At 45.6% G+C, this 17477-nt stretch overlaps 1 protein-coding gene across 1 annotated transcript; it reads left to right on the forward strand.

Annotated features, from left to right (window-relative positions):
* Nucleotides 1-1338: 1338 nt before the first annotated feature.
* Nucleotides 1339-17477, forward strand: SSPN (sarcospan). The gene is made up of 3 exons (XM_083464204.1): nucleotides 1339-3273; nucleotides 13081-13167; nucleotides 15629-17477. The coding sequence occupies exons 1-3, from the start codon at nucleotides 2650-2652 to the stop codon at nucleotides 15992-15994; spliced, it is 1077 nt and encodes a 358-aa protein (XP_083320330.1). The 5' UTR covers nucleotides 1339-2649; the 3' UTR covers nucleotides 15995-17477.

Raw genomic sequence — 17477 nt, forward strand, 5'->3', positions numbered from 1 at the left:
GCTTGGGTTTTTGAATAATTCTTTTTCCTTTTGGCTTATCTCTTCCAGAATCTCGATCTTTTTCTTTTCTTTCAGTCTTTTTTTGTATCACATTTTGATTTATGAAGAATCCCCTTTACTGGTATCCCAAACAACTTTAATATCTGTGCCTTGATTTAAATTGAATTTAAAGAATCCCTTTAGAGCTTCTGTTGCCTTTTGTAGAAACTTTTCATCATTTAACAAGCTTTCATTTATTCCCCATCTCTGTATTTTCCCTTTTCTTTCTCCCCTCAGCTCCATTACCACTGGGTTGTGGTCAGACATGGTTCTTGGTTGTATTTCGGTTGTTTTTTTTAACCTTTTTTAACAGTTCATTCAAAACCCAAATGGCATCAATTCGACCCACTGTTTGACAGTGGAATTTGCTGCCCAGGAGTGTGGTGGAGTCTCCTACTTTGGAGGTCTTTAAGCAGAGGCTTGACAACCATATGTCAGGAGTGCTCTGATGGTGTTTCCTGCTTGGCAGGGGGTTGGACTCGATGGCCCTTCTGGTCTCTTCCAACTCTATGATTCTATGATTTGAGACTCATCAGCTCCTCTCACCTGGTTTAGCCAGCCAGTGGAAGCCATTCCTAGGGTGTGGCAAATGTTGCATGCTGATGGCTTCTAGGCGCCACAGGTTAGAGCTGAGTAGAGGGTGGGGATGAAAGGTGAACAAACTACCTCAGAAGGAGCATGACGTGTTCCCCACCTCTCTCCCTCTCCCCAACCTCTCCCCTACCACCCCATGTACCCTTCATAGAATTACAGCCAAAAGAATAAGGAAATCGTGCTCCCTACCCCATGCGGCTTACACTTTAAAGTCTGGCAGTGGGGAGAGACTATAGGGAGAGTGGAGATGGGATAAGCCATGCTAACAAGGGATCTATGTTAAGGCAAATGTTTCACCATATAAATGGCTTTGCGGGGGGGGGGGGGTTGACTGGGGAAAGCAGCAAGAGAGATGGCACCACTTCAATATCCCAGGAAGGAATTCCTAAGTGTTAAATATTTATGAAGCACTGTGAAACAGTCCACATCCCTCATGGGTTGTTGGATATTTTCTCATATTTTAGTCTCTTGTTTTTTCACAGTACTCCCCACTACCTGCAAAAAAAGCTTTCTATATTTCAGAAAATATGAAGATCTAACTGAAGTTAAGTGAATGAAAAGCATGTAAAATCACCTTGTTTCCAGTTTTCTTGTTTCCATATGAAATATAAATGACTGAAGAGGATATTGCTTAAGCCATAAAACAAATTGACACAGTAATTTATTAATACCAAAGGCATCCTTCATTGTAGTTAAGCAGCATCAAGAGCTGGAAATAGCATGGTTTCTCACAATATGTCAAAGGAAAGACTTGTTGCAATTTCAGCATGTATGAAGATCCCCTTTGCAGATGCCAACATGTGAAGACCATGACTTTGGCCTCTCACATAGGCTGCATAATTATTGTAAAAGCTCAAACAATTGTATTTATTCAGAATATTTAAAAACCCATTCTTCATGGTACACTGCCATGTGGATCTACCTGTGGCAGCATTCCTGCATTGGAAGTGCAACAGCAGAGATCATTCCATGTGCAACTAAAGGGTTAACTATGTCAGTGTTGAAGTCAAATGGAGGGGGTGGATTGTGTTGCTTAGCAACCAGGCAGAGTGGAATGATGTTTGCAGAAGTAGCACCTGTCCTGATTGCTTTTGTAGGTCTTCAGAAGTTTTCTCTCTCTCTGTTTAGTTAAATGTCTCCCTGCTATGTACAAGGCCTGAAGTAAGGACAAAGCCCCTCTGTTCCTTTTCTCCTCAGATTATACATTTTCTGTTCAGTTTCCTCAGTAAAGTGTTCTTGGGATTTCTTTCCCCTCTCAACTCCGTATGCATTACGTGGTGTCACTAACATACTGAGTATTCAGTGCTATGCAGTTTGTCAGGTCCTTTCCACAGCAGACATAACTGCAGTTACATTGGAACTACTGTACTCCTTTTGTGCTCTGAGCTTGACTTGTAGCACATTTGCCAAAGAGGCCACACCCTACTGTTCTAATACAGTTTATTATGTCCACCTTCTTTGTCCAGTGATGGGCAAGGTCAAGTAAATAAATACATATTTGAAATGAATTAATGTTCCTGAATAGTCTAACATGCAGAGTGTTAATGAGTCCTATGCAACAGCTGTTGTTTCTTTAATGGGGGAGGGGACACAGGCCAGCCTGTTGATGCCAGGGACACTGTGCAGATGTTTCAAAAAATGTGTATGTGGAGCATCTATTCCCACAACAAACACCCACAGAGCTTGGATAAGAAAGAGCTTTCCTGGACATACAGGTCAAAGGTCTCCCTCGTTTAAATGTTTGCATTAGGCTGATACTGAAGTCATGGGTTGGGGGCAGGCAATGGGACAACCCAAACATCTGTGCCGTAATTAATTTAGAAATACCATGTTAATATTGCAACTAAATTACAATGAAACTTTAAAAAGGCATTACAGCTTCCTCTTTCTCAAATTTTAGTATTTCATAAAACACATTTTATTTTATTATTATTAATTAAATTTGTATACTGCCCTTAATCCAAAGATCTCTGGGCCGTTCACAGCATAAAAGAACAAACTAAAAATATAAAATACATGCAGTACTCTGACCCTTGCTCTTTCCAAATCTCACCCTCCTTTTCCCGTTCATACTCTACAACGTGTGCGGTAATTGTCATCCCAGAACAATTCCTAGCAGAGCGACGCCCCCCAGGAAGTCGCCTCCATTCTCACGTGCAAAGCTCCCTCGGGCACGGCAGAGCCGGCGCTCGGCCGGTCGGCTGGCGCGGGCGGTTGGCAGTCCGCTACCCCCTCGGATCCCCCCTCTTCTCCGGGCTATATGTGGCGCCTGGAAGCTCCCAATGTTTTCCATATTTGTGCAGCCTCCGCGAGTCAAATGCCAGAGACGAGTCGGCCGGCAGCCCCGAAGGAGAGGCGCGGCCTGGTTCTTTGGCGTCCTCCCGGCAGCAGCTGAGCAGCATGGGCAGAGAAGAGACGGCGGCCGGGCCGGAGGGAGGCGGCGAGCGCGGAGGAGCGGCCCGGCCGGCGAAGGAGAGCCGCGGGGGGGACCCGCGCCCGTGCTGCGGCTGCCGCTTCCCGCTGCTGGCGGCCCTGGGGCAGCTGGCTCTGGGCGCCGCGGTGGCGGTGCTGGGCTTCCTCATGGCCGGCGTCAGCTCGTCCCTGCTGGTCAGAGACACGCCGTACTGGGCGGGCCTCCTCGTAAGCATCGCCGCCTGTTTCTCCCTGCGGAGCCCCTCGGCCCTAACGCCCCGACTAACCAGCTGCCCGCGCGGCCCTCGAGACGCGGCTCGGGCTGGAGCTCGGCTAACCTTTAACAACAACAGCCGCCCTGCAGTGGTTGGTTGTATCCATTTTACATGCAAAAAAGGAAGTGGAAAGAACGTGTTACTTTAGAGCAAACACCATAGGAAGCTGGGAAGACGGGGAAGTAACACCCTTAGATTTGCTGCGTGCATCGTTTAGCAGACTTCTAGATTTGGATTGCAGTGCAAGGGTTGCTCCATGGCTGGAAGGTGGGGGTTAGATGTGGTTCTGGCACATGCACGCCTGTACCCTTGCCAAGGGAAAGGGAATGAGAGGCAAGGGACGAGAATTAACGTTTTGATCCGAAATGACAGAGGAGAAGGGAATGAATGCTCCTGTTGCTTCCACGCTGCGATGAGTTGTTGGACTTTTCTAAAGAACTGTCTGATCTGTTTTGCGCTTCGCCCAAGCCTCCTTTGCCACAGCCGAGCGCACTTTGGCTCTTGCCGAGCCGAAGGGTTAAATTTGAAATGCAAATAAGCGAGTTTAGGGGGAGGGGAAGGACGGGGATATGCGCCAGTCCCGGAAATTCGGACTCGCCCAGCGACACGCTGCCTTGCCATACCCAGGGGCGCCGACTTATAAAAAATATTGGGGGGGCCCATACCGGGGTCCTGCCGCTGGTTCGCTCGGGTAGCCGGGAGAACGCAGTTCGAGGTGGCGGTGTTGGGGAGAGACCCTCGCTCAGGGCGCCACGAGACTTGGCGGCCGGCGGCCTATCTAGGGGGGTTTGGAGCGTATTTCGGCGGAGCGATTGGGGAGGAGGGGGCTTGTTGCCGGATTCTTCAGCTGAGCCGGAGATCCGCTGCTGGGGTCCCTGGGCCGAGTTGTGAGCACGGCCTGCTGAAGGGAGATCCAGCCGATTGCGCGACGGGGACGGCCGGGGGTCTCTGGCTAGGGCGCGCGGCTGGCTGGCTGGCGAGGGAGCAGGTGGGGAGGAGGCGGGGGTCCTCACTCTCTTAGGAAACGCACCCGCACGCCCGATTGCCATGAAGTCCGAAGGGTGCGTGTGTGGAATTAAAAAGCAAAAACGAGATACGGGTAGGGCAGGCAAAGAGTTTTCCACAAGAGGATGGAGGGCAGGTTGAAGAGAAAATCACTCAGGATGAGACAGTCAAATCAGCCATGATAAAATGGGCTCAGGATATTGGGTATAACATCATGTTTGAGGACTGGGAAAGGTTATGGACCACCGGAATGAAATTCACGGCATGTAATGCCTTGAAGGAAAATATTATGAAAATGATTTATAGGTGGTACATGACCCCAGTCAAGCTTGCAAAAATATATCACCTGTCTGATAATAAATGTTGGAAATGTAAGGAGGCTGAAGGGACATTCTTTCACCTCTGGTGGACTTGTCCAAAAGTGAAGGCCTTCTGGGAAATGATCTATAATGAGTTAAAAAAGGTATTTAAGTATACCTTTCCCAAGAAACCAGAGGCCTTCCTCTTGGGCATTGTTGGCCAGAAAGTGTTAAAGAAGGATAGAACTTCCTTTATGTATGCAACTACAGCAGCAAGAATACTTATCGCAAAATATTGGAAGACACAAGATTTGCCCACACTGGAAGAGTGGCAGACGCAATTGATGGACTACATGGAACTGGCTGAAATGACTGGCAGAATCCGAGATTTGGGAGAAGAAACAACGGAAGAGGACTGGGAAAAAATTAAGGACTATTTACAAAAACAATATAAGTTGTATGAATGTTAAAAATTTAAACGATTCGGAAACTATAGCTTCAGCAATTAGATTTGGGAAACAGGAAATTATATTTTAAGTAAAAAAAGGTCACAATCTAAGGTAATACTATGTTTAATTTAAGATATAAGTAACTGATGAAAAGTATGTTAAATTTAGAGGTATAGTATTTGAAAAGTACAAAATAAGGTACGAAACAATGTAATAATTTGCTGATATCTTTATTATAAAGAATGCAGGGTAAGGGAGATGCGAGGAAGTCCAGTTAGTTATATAAAAAATGTGTTGAATGGTTGGTTTTCTTTTCTTCTTTTTCTTTTTTTCTTTTTCTTGTTCTTTTACTTTTTTCTTCAGTGTATGTTTCTAACTTTGTATTGGAAAACTTAATAAAATATTTATAAAAAAAAAAGAAGAGAAAATCCTTTCGCTTTTCTGGGGCGCAGGGAAGTCTCAGAGCCGGAGGTTGGGGAAGGGACCCCCTTTGCTCTGCCCTCTTCTCCCGTCTTAGATTTGCATGGGGGTCCCCGCCCGAGCTTGCCTGGCCACCGGGCCACACAAGGGCCGCGCTCTACGCGGCGCACCTTGCTAGCCGCGCAGCTGTCCTCCGCGGCTGCGGAGCGGCCCTGCGCCGGTGCCCAGCCCCTCTGGGCGCCCGCTGCGCTGCCAATGACAAGCGGGTGACGTCGCGGGCGGGGAAGGCGTCGCTTTCTTTCCCAATCCTTCATCCTCCCAGTCTTCCAGCCCTTTTTTGGGTTGGAAGCTCGTCTCGTTCGCCCTTCTCCTTTCTTCACCCTGCGCGCAATTTTCCTCCCTCGTCTCCCTCCCCATTTCTCCTTCCTTCCTTCCTTCCTTCCTTCCTGACTGACTGACGGGCTCGGGCTCGGGCTCGGGCTCGGGCTCGGGCTTCGGGTAGGGCTCGGGCTCGGGCTCGGGCTCGGGCAGCCACAGCGTCGGCGGTGTTGGCGATCGGCGGCGCGGGGGGATGGCCCTCCCGGGGGAGCCGGCGCTGCTCATGGGGTTGCCAAGGAGACAGGCCGGCCGCCCCCCTCCCCCGGCCCGGCGCCCCCCGCCGCACCGGTGCCCGTTATTGAGCTGGTGCGCGCCGGGCGCCCTATAAAAGCCGCGGACGCGCCCACCGCCGCCCGAGATTATTGGGGGGGCTGAGCCCCCCCAAACGAATTTTTGAGGGGGCTCGGGCCCCCTCAAGCCCCATGGAGTCGGCGCCTATGGCCATACCTTGTAGCAGACGGACAAGGCTATTTGTGAGCATGTAAAACACGGGGACAGACAGCGCGAACCCAGCCAAGGCGTGCGCGCTCATTCCAGTCATGGGTTGTGTTTCAGAGCTGATTTGTTGTTAATGAAATAGAGAGGGGGAATTAGGCCATGTGAAGCCTTGTCTCTTGAGCTACTTTGCTGTATGATGCATTTTTTAATGTTTTGTTCAGTGCTCGTTCCAAGTGAGTTCCTGCCAGATTCTGGAGGCTGATGATTCTGAATTTTACAAATAGATCATCAGGGCCCACCACACTCACATTGTTTTAAAATTCAATGGATTCTCCATGTGCCATATACTACTGAGTTTACTATTTATATTAGCTGAAGGCCCACCAAGTTTGCCATGGTGGGGCAACAGCGGGTGGGGTGGAGTGCCCGTCTTTCCTCCAGCTTGCCCCCCTGCTTGTGCCATCCACACCCTTGCATCCATTTTGGAGGGTGTTGCCTCACTTAGGCCCTCAGGAAGCCTGAATGAAAAGATAAAGGGCATAAACTTGGGCAACATTGGAGTGAGCCCTGAATGTGGCCCTGTTCGTCCCAGCACTCCTTTTCAAGTGCCAGAAATTCAGTGGGAGAAGCTGATAACCCAGCCGTATCCTGTTTGCATAACAGTACAATATTACCCATTTTTCCTGATTCTTGGCTATGTTGGAGAATGGCATGTTGTACAGTGGTACCTCTGGTTACGTACTTAATTCGTTCCAGAGGTCCGTTCTTAACCTGAGGTACCACTTTAGCTAATGGGGCCTCCCGCTGCAGTTGCGCGATTTCTCTTATCATCCTGAAGCAAAGTTCTTAACCCAAGGTACTATTTCTGGGTTAGCGGAGTCTGTAACCTGAAGCGTATGTAACCCGAGGTACCACTGTACAGTGGTGCCTCGCAAGACGAAAAGAATCCGTTCTGTGATTCTCTTCGTCTAGCGGTTTTTTTGTCTTGCGAAGCAAGCCCATTAGCGGATTAGCGCTATTAGCGGCTTTTAGCGGCTTATCAGCTTATCGGATCAGCTGATAAGCGGCTTAGTGGCTTAGAAAAAGGGGGGGGAGGAAAAAAACCCCGCAGGAACTCGCAAGACATTTTCGTCTTGCGAAGCAAGCCGATAGGAGATTCGTTTTGCGAAGCACCTCCAAAACGGAAAACTCTTTCGTCTAGCGAGTTTTCCGTCTTGCGAGGCATTCGTCTTGCGGGGCACCGCTGTATATGTTTTTAATCTGATCCTTCCTCCAAGGAGCAAAAGGTGACACAATGCAGCCTCTCTCACAGCGATATGCAGTTAAGTTGTTTTCACATTACACCCATGAACATGGTTAAGGCCATTGATTTGTCGAGTTACAGCTCGGCATCCAGAGAAAAATCAGTCTCACACCAAGAGGGGTTCCGAAATATGGCTGCACCTAGGGAAATATGGCTGCTCTAGGGCTAATGCAGCACAGCTTTTATTGTGTGAAATAGAAAGATACAAAAAATACAAGTCAAGCAATTTGTTCTAGCCAGCAGATAAAGACCTTGGTACTAGACCATGCGAGCGATCAGGCCATGCTACGTTAGCCAATCATATGGGACAGCACGAGCTGTTCACGCGCTATTCATGCTCCAAGGATGCTTCTAGCTATGAGATCACCCTGTAACAATAAGAACTTTGCTCATGCTCTCATGTACAAGCAATCATTTTCCCACATTGATTTCAATAGATCTACCCTTGAGTAAAACTTAGTTGCACACATCTCTTTCCCTTCCTTCCTTCCTATACCACATTTTAGTCTGCAACCATGCAAAGTAGATTGGGTTGCCCTTTCTCATCTTTGCAATAGTTCTGTGAAACAGGTTCAACTGAGGAATTGTGATTGCCCAAGATCACAGGGCAAATCTGACTGAGTGCATATTTCAGCCTTGTCCATGTTCAGCCCTCCATCCACCATGTGAGACTATGTGAATGCAAGGACACTGAATCAGTGCCATCTCTATGACTAGGATGTAACTCAGTTGCAGAATATGTGCTTTGCTTCTGAAAGTCCCAGGTTCATTTCCTCACATCTCCTGGTCCTGGTGGGGTGGGGTGGGGGAATAACCTTATCCAAAACCCTAGTCAGCTTCTGCTAGTCAGTGTAAAGTGCAGAGCTAGATGCAACCATGGTCTGTAAAGTGTAGGAAGAGCTCTGTTGCCTTCATGATCTACTTTGAAAACAGGGTGCTCTCCTTCCTTTGAGGTTTTTAAGCAGAGGTCATGTATGATTTAACTGACATTCCTGTGTTGCAAGGGGTTGGACTAGATGACCCTCTGAGTCCCTTCCAACTCTACAATTTTGTGATTCTATGATGGGACAGTGATCTGTTCTAACAGGGCTCTTGTGCTCTTATATTGTTTCCTATAAATGATGCTGAAAATGCCTCAGCCCCTCTCCTCAATTTGTGCCAATTGTGAATGCTGCTGATGCAATATAGACATTTAAAATCGTCACTCTTTTGTTGACTATGAGGGCCACTCCATTTCTTTTACGGTTTTCTTGCCCACAGTAGTAGATATGATAGTCATCCGAACTGAATTCGCCCATTCCCATCCATTTTAGTTCACTGAGCACCTTGATAGTAGTATCATCTTTTAAAATTTTAAATAGTTCAGCTGGAATACCATCACTTCCACTGGCCTTGTTATTTGCAGTGCTTTCTAAGGCCCATTTGACTTCACTCTCCAGGATGTCTGGCTCAAGGTCAGCAACCGCACTACCTGGGGTGTACGAGACATCCATTTCTTTCTGGTATAGTTCCTCTGTGTATTCTTGCCACCTCTTCTTGATGTCTTCTGCTTCTGTTAGGTCCTTACCACTTTTGTCCTTTATTATGGTAATCTTTGTATGAAATGTTCATTGTTCTAAGCCTGTGAGGTAGAGTATAATGAGAAATAGAAATGAGAAGGGGCTGGATTATAATGGTGCAAATGCATGCAAGGGGCTGTCCAGGTGCTGAGCTTTCAGAGAGAGAGAGAGAGAGAGAATGAGAATCTAGCTCTCCTAGAGGAAAAGTTATGAAACAAAATGGACAGGCAAACCTCTAAGCCAGTTTTTTCCTCAAAATGTAGACCAGGACTGGGTCTTGGGCAACTTTCAGTTGAGACTCGGTGCCCAAGCCATGCTCCCCTAGCTGTGCCTTTTGGCTGGATAAGACTAAAGTTTTGGAAATGTACTGCCATTTAGCAATTTAATTTAATTGGGAATATACCCAAGACCACATCTTCAAACCTTTCTGACAATCTTGACCCCCCCCCCCTCTCTCTCTCTCTCTGTTCTCCTCCATGCCTCTTGTCACCTCTAGCTGTCTGTGTTTTCTAATGCCTGTCCTTGGTAAGGTAAAGGTAAAGGGACCCCTGACCATTAGGTCCAGTCGTGACCGACTCTGGGTTTGCGGCGCTCATCTCGCTTTATTGGCCGAGAGAGCCGGTGTACAGCTTCTGGGTCATGTGGCCAGCATGACTAAGCCGCTTCTGGCAAACCAGAGCAGCACACGGAAACACCGTTTACCTTCCCGCCAGAGCGGTACCTATTTATCTACTTGCACTTTGACGTGCTTTCGAACTGCTAGGTGGGCAGGAGCTGGGACTGAGCAACGGGAGCTCACCACATCGCAGGGATTTGAACCGCCAACCTCCTGACTGGCAAGTCCTGGGCTCTGTGGTTTAACCCACAGCGCCACCTGTGTCCCTCCTGCCCTTGGTAAAGCCTGGTCCTGTTTTTGTCTTGGGGAAATTTGGGTGCATACTACTACTACTACTACTACTACTACTACTACTACTACTACTATTACTACTACAACAACATTATGGTGCATATGTGTACTAAAATTAGTTTTAGCCCCATCCCCCAAGCAACTAGAAGTTAAATGTGTATATGTTGTGATAGTGACATACTAGATTCCAGACATATCTGTGATTTCAGCATAAAGGGACAAAATTCTGAAAATACTTTGTATCTGAAAGCACCCTGCTTAATTTTGCTAACTGACTTTTAAACCAAAAAGACCAAACAAGCAGCATTACAAAGGGGAAAATTAAGATATCACATGTCTGACTCTGAAAACAATATGTATTCTAGAGCAGATTGTGCTCCTCTCTGGCGTCCGCTTATTAAGGCAGAAATGAGCAATGGTTCCTTTCTTGGCAGTGAAGCAGAACACAGAGGCAGCATGGTTAAAATATCAGCATGCTTGTTTTAGCAACATCCCCCTCAAGTGCGCTCTGCCCCCTCCCCTCGCTGCAGCACCCCCACCCCACACGCCAGTATTTGATTAGCATTCCACTTGGCCAACCATAGAAGAACTTTGAAACCAATACTTTTTTTCTGCAAAATTAGCTGCACATAATAGGCTCAGCTCATCCCTGTTGGGATTACCTCAGGGGTGACTTTGTCTTCCTGACTGCTGCTAACATGCTATGACAGAAAAGTGAAGGGAGAATTCTAATGTGCTAAATAGAGCCTGATTTATTGAAGGGATCTTTGCTTTATTAGTAGCAAAACTGTCATACTGCTCCATGCTGAAAATCAAGTGCTTTAGTCCATTAGTATGAATAAAGGGGAATTCAGCCAGTGAAGCAACAAGAGCCACGCAAAAACTGGAACTGGGATTCATTACTCATTTTAAAAAATCTTGACTTTCTGTAATAAGATTCAAAAATTTGAGAATAAAATATGGGATAATTTATGGTTTAACTGTCTTTTCTTTTTATGCTTTCAAGGTCATAAATAGGACTGTGAGGGCGAGGGGACAGAACTGAGGGTACTACTATTAATTTTTTTAAAAAAGATTGATGTCAGAATAAATGAAGCAATTTGAACACATTTCTTCCTTGCTGGCAAAATATGGGTATTGCAGAATTTTGGATTTTTGACATGGAATTGAACAGTGAAAAGGAAAGAGTAAACATTTTTTAAAAAAAAAAACTTGTGGACTAGGAGCGACAACAAAGCCTTTGGGTGGTAAAGGTGTGTCTAGGCAGGTGTATGTTGGCATGGTCCTCCACCTTCCCCCCCAAAATATGCCTGCCCCCCCCCCCGCTCTATATCAGGGGCAAGAATAGCGTGTCTGGAAACTTCTCTCTATCATTTAGGGCTCATTCACATATAATACTAAACCATATTTGCCATTTCCAAGAGGGCTTGCCTGCAACTTTCCACTTTCCACTCTTCTAAGCCTTGTTTGTGACTGAAAGAGCAAACCATTTGCCTGCAAACCAGAGTCAAACCCTGGTTTGCAAGCAGGTGAAAATTATAGAATGCACAGCATGTGAGCCTGACACTCCTGAGGACCACAAGGGCCATCGAGTCCAGCCACTGTGGGAGGGTATTCCAGAAGGCCCAGTCATGGGCCATGGGCAGCAGCACTCAGCAGTGGCACCAGAGGGTCTCCCCTGCTGATGGAGGGGAATGACTGCTTTATGGTTCATATTTTGCTGCTGTTTTGTAGGCTATTTTTTATTGTATTTTCTTTATATTTATTGAGTGGTATCCAATGGTGCCTGTCAACTGGCAAGAAGAATCCATGAGTGGAATAGGGCAGAGATGCAATTTTCAGGTATCCCTTTATTGTTCCAAGATTGTAAGACATCTTGGAAACTGCTGAAGGCATGGCTGATTTTAAATATTTCTGTCAGTTAAATTAATCAGTAGTTGGCTACGACCTTGCCAGTTTCTGGATGGATTATGTGGATGGGCCTGTGCAAATGTGGACTCCATGTCACATGAATTGTGAATAGGGTGGACAGGTGCACCTACTCATGGCTGACTCCTAGGCTCCTCTGTGTATAGGACCGTGGTGCCACAGAGCCCTGTGTAATGCAGCCTAGAGCGTTTTCAACCTGGTTCATACGTTGCTCAGCTCTTCAGGTGCTTCTGTACCTGAGGTTTATATATCATTTGGCTATAGATGTATATGATATCACTAAGATATGAGCGTTAGGCAGATCATTTTAATTGAATTAAAGGCTTCATGTAGATGGTAAAGAACAAGGACACACAGGATTAAACCTGAGAAGCACTGTGCAGATTTGAGGAGAACCCCTGCAAGACCATGTTTCAATGGTGTTACTTCCCTTGGCAACTCTGTCAAGGATGAATATAGATGAGGGGTTGTATCCTGCTAAGTCATACTCAGAGCAGAACCACTGAGATTAATGGACCTGTATAATATGGAAAACATAACTTCTTTGACACTGCTCATTAACCATGCTGGCATCCTCTTGGCCCTGGTGATGAGTTTCCTGATGAGTTTCTGTTATTGGGTTTTGAACAACTGCCAAACTTTTTGAAGAGATGTGGCCCTCTTTACTTTTCAGCTTTTTTTTTTTTTTTTTTTTTTTACAAATCCCCTTTTTTTGGCAGTTTCCTCATTTGAAGTTAAATGTGTTGGATTTTCTTGGCAATCGTCTACTTAGTTATATGTTGAATTTGATAGCACTCTGGTCACTGATCCCAACTGTTCAGCATCTTGCACCAAGGCCAAGACTGCCACCCCTAACTGTTCTAGGATACTTCTTTGTCATAAGTGGAACATGCATGTGTCACTTTTATTGCAGCGTTTTCCTTTTTTGGTGCCTCCTTGATTTCATTCTCTATCTCAAGATCACCCTAGCCATTATGGTCAGGGAGACGATAGTGCAACACTGTAATACTGCCTATCATATTCCCACCCCCAGTTCTTAAAATGTAATTACAGTCTAGCTTTCCCTTTTTTAGGTCTGCGTGGTGGCCTTATTGGGACTAGTGATGCTATGTGTTTCTTACCAACCGGATGAGAAGACCTGCATACAGTTTGCCATCAAGGTACATTGCCTGATACTGTTTTTTCTTCCTTGTTAACCTCAAATATCTGAGAAGCCAGAAGGGGTGGTGGGTTTCTGGAGATTAGAGTGTTGGCCTTATTGTCCTGCCTTTTGCCTCTTCCAAGAAGAAGAGATTTTATAAGTAGGCAAATAAGTGCAAATGTGTTATGCCAGCCTTCCTCAACCTGGGGCCCTCCAGACATTTTGGACTACAACTCGCATCAGCTCCAGCTTGCACAGCTGTGATACACAGATAAAATAATTTAGCTTCTTGCAAGGGTTCAGACATTTTCACTGGGCTTGGTAGCTAACCATTATTTTGAGTAGCCAAGATGATTTTGTCGTTTTACTTCTTTCTCCATGGAGGCAAAATGTATGTCCCTTTTGTACACGCTATGAAAATTCTTGGGAGGAAGATGTTGCAGCCTAGGAAACTGCCTCATTCAAGGTCTGTCTGGCCCAGTATTGTCCACAGTGACTGACCAGCAGTAGCCTTCCAGAGTTTCAGATAGGGGACATTTTCAGCCCTACCTGGAGAGGCCAACAATTGAACCTGGGACCTTCTGCTCTACCTATGTGCTATGGCCTTTCCCCTAACAATATGTGTTTGCGTGCTTGGATAAACCCCTCTCTTTCTGCCCATAACACTAAGGCTGCCATTTTGCATCCTGATGACTTTTGAAAAAGTCTGATAGTCTCCTGTGGAACAATGCACAGGAAGGTTTCTCTGCTGGATTCCAGAATTACATTTCAGGCTATGTTCCCCTCCAAATTTGTAGCAAAGTTTTACAATTGTTTCCCAGTGTTTTGCCGTGCCCTAGAAACTGAGTAATTGATATTCAAGCTGAGGGTCATAGCTGTCACTCAATGGGGCCTTAAATTTCTGTGTGCCATGGGCAACCTTGTTGCTATTTGTGGATTGCTGGGTTTTGTTTTTTTGGCTCAATAGATTTGACAGATTTATGCATTATTGATCTGATAGCATGTGTACAAAGAAACCAAGGCATGATTAGGATTTTGTTTAAAGTCTTTATTCCCCTCCCCCCCTTATCTTTTGCCAGTAGAACTGAAAAAGAGACATGTATGGGATGTCATTCACAGTCCAACACATCCCTTTCTCTTCTATGTTTATGTAGCAATCACCAGCCTGTATTTATGTCAAGCTGTGAAAAACAGCAAATCCAAACTCCTGTTCTAGCTCCTTTCTTTGTTGTGTGTGCAGTTTTGGAATTGCTTCTTAGTCTGCCATGTGATGAATCTCAGGGTAACCTCGTGCACAAGCTTTGATCCTCTCCTTTGATGTCCTCGTTCTGACATGTGGAGAAAATGTTCTGCCCTTCCAGTGCCTGAAACCATGCAATAGACATTTAACAGGGCAATAGCTCCTACCCCAAAGCCCACATGATTCTCCCTGTCTCTGAGGATTGCCTTGAAGGGTGCCTATACAGTGGTACCTCAGTTTATGAACAACCTAGTTAACGAACTTTTTGGATTACGAATGCTTCAAACGCGGAAATGAGTGTTTTGGGTTGTTGGTGGGGTTTTTTTTTGGTATTCGAATGTACTCTGTTGGGGGTGCACTTTCGTTTTGAGTGCCACACTTCCGTTGTCCAGCAACGGAGAACGGGGTTGTCAAGGCGTTTCTGCAGCTGCGAGGGAGGGAAGCTGTGCGCCCGCCAGCCAGCTGCTTTGCAGGCGTGCAACTCCCTCCCCCCCATACCGCTGCAGGAGGCACGCGCTCTAGGGAGCATTTCCTGCAGCAGCTTGGGGGGGGGGGGGGATCTGTGTGGATCCCAGTTCAGCTACTGATTGATTGTGTGACTGCAGAAATGAATAAAAGCCCCCCCCCCCCCCAAGCAATGACTATCATCAGTGCAGGTAAGAACATTTTTAAATTTTTATTTTTATCATCTACAATACTGTTTTAGTTATTTTATAGTACAGTACATTGATTATTGCTTTCATTTTATGTTAGTAAAATTCATGTTAAATTGCTGCTTTAGGGGTTGTTTTTAAAAGTCTGGAACAGATTAATCCATTTTGCATTACTTTCTATGGGAAAGAGTGCCTTGGTTTGGGAACACTTTGTTTTAGAACAGACTTCCAGAACGGATTAAGTTCGTAAACCAAGGTACCACTGTTATATGTTTTACAGTCGCTGATGACCTAAATACTGCATTTGGAGGCATTTCTTTTAAAAATATTATTATAGATGTACCAACATTTCATAATAATATGAGAAGAGCACTGCTGGATCAGACCAAAGGTCTGTGTAGTTGAACATTGCCCCTGTTTCCCACAGGCTGCCTCATCACTTATTTCTGGAAATTTGTGAAAGTCATCTGGGACTGTCAGAGTTCATATATAAATGGCAACCTTCACCAACTTGCAAACATTCACTGTAAAGCCCATATAAAATTGCTTGTAATGCTGAAAATAAATTCATTGTGTTTCCTTTCCAGGTTGCATACTTTCTGCTGAGCGCTCTGAGTCTGATTGTCTGTGTTTTGGCAGTAGCTTTTGCTGCCTACTGTTATTCACAGATCACACAGTTTACCTGTGAAACCATCACTGAGGCCTGTCAGTGTAAACTGGAAACAGTGGATCCCCTCAGCAGAACCTTCATGTACAAGAATGTATCCGACTGTACCGACATCACCAATACTTTCAACCTTTACTTGCTGATCCAGATAGTGCTTAACCTCCTTGCAGCAATTGTGGGCTTCACAGTGTGTTTTGTGATGTGGAAAGACAGATACCAGGTCTTCTATGTAGGCATCTGGCTACAGTCATTAACTACTACTGAAGTCCAACAACAGAAAGTATAGACATCCAGGCTGTGTTGAGAAGAACAGTAAATCATCATCATCATCCCACCACCCAATGGATGGCTGTTCATAAAGCTGGGGAACGGAGAGAGAAATTGCTCAATTAATATTATTGGTTCGGAGAAATTATGCGAAATTCCTATAATAACAGTTACCAGACCCTCTGCCACATCTCCTAGGTGCACCAAGGAGATCCCTGCCTGTTTCCCTTTCTAGATCAGGAACTGCAGGCACTATTTGCCTATACATTGAAATGTGGATGCCATCTATCCGTATTGCTTTCATTACACATTCCCCATCTACTTTCTGGTGCAACTAGTCATGGGCAAATACTTTTTTTAAAGTGCAAGTCAAGTTGGATTGGAGTAGTTATGTTTTCAGGTTAAGCTTAAGGTTACTTAGCCAAGAGGTAACTACTGCACTTACCTCTAGGTAGCAGTAGCTCAGGGGGGCTACTTCTAGTGTACCATGAGGGAAGTACCCCAGGATTAAATGCCAAAAAGGCAAGCCCCATACAGTGGTACCTCGGGTTAAGAATTTGTTCTGGAGGTCCGTTCTTAACCTGAAACTGTTCTTAACCTGAGGTACCACCTTAGCTAATGGGGCCTCCTGCTGCCACCATGCGATTTCTGTTCTCATCCTGAAGCAAAGTTCTTAACCCAAGGTACTATTTCTGGGTTAGCGGAGTCTGTAACCTGAAGCGTATGTAACCCGAGGTACCACTGTATATGTTTTTAATCTGATCCTTCCTCCAAGGAGCAAAAGGTGGCACAATGCAGCCTCTCTCACAGCGATATGCAGTTAAGTTGTTTTCACATTACACCCATGAACATGGTTAAGGCCATTGATTAACCCGAGGTACGATTTCTGGGTTAGCAGAGTCTGTAACCTGAAGCGTATGTAACCTGAAGCGCATGTAACCCGAAGTACCACTGTATACCCTTTCCCCCAAAATATGTTTTTACACAGATGGATTTTCAGTTTATAGAATAGCAGCTTGGTTGGCCTGTCCGCCATGGTTGCTCAAAATAACATGCCTATCTTCTGCTGAAATGGTCAGGTCAAACTGTGTGGTCATGTACAATGGTGGGCATAGACCCATCCCATTATGCTTTGCCAGTGTGGAACATAGCCCTGGAGCTTGGATGGAGGATAGATACAGCGCAACGTGTAAACCAGACCTATTATGAAAGGAAGTTTCTAGAAAGTGGTTCCCTAGCCTTAAATCTGTTCTTATAGATCCAGGTAACCTGCAGTCCAGGTTATGGTCACTCAGTACCTCTAAATGTTGAATGTGTGGATGATCATATGCGACCTTCAGTAACACAAGAAAGTGTTGCCACTCCACTTATCTAAACTATTGTTTAGAAACTATTGTGTAGCCCATTTGAATGATGGTATACTTTACATTAATCCAGGACCACATATTTTAATTTACACTTAAAATATCATCATGTTAAAACAATATATTCAAAATCAGTCA

This window comes from Podarcis liolepis (assembly GCF_965112155.1).
Source record: "Podarcis liolepis genome assembly, chromosome: 10".
Classification (NCBI taxonomy): domain Eukaryota; kingdom Metazoa; phylum Chordata; class Lepidosauria; order Squamata; family Lacertidae; genus Podarcis; species Podarcis liolepis.

Excerpts from the sequence above, each read along its gene's own strand:
- SSPN (XM_083464204.1), top strand. The coding sequence starts at position 2,650 with ATGCAGTACTCTGACCCTTGCTCTTTCCAAATCTCACCCTCCTTTTCC. Across the intron at positions 3,274-13,080 it reads CGTACTGGGCGGGCCTCCTC|GTCTGCGTGGTGGCCTTATT; the intron begins GTAAGCATCGCC and ends TCCCTTTTTTAG. Across the intron at positions 13,168-15,628 it reads GCATACAGTTTGCCATCAAG|GTTGCATACTTTCTGCTGAG; the intron begins GTACATTGCCTG and ends TTTCCTTTCCAG.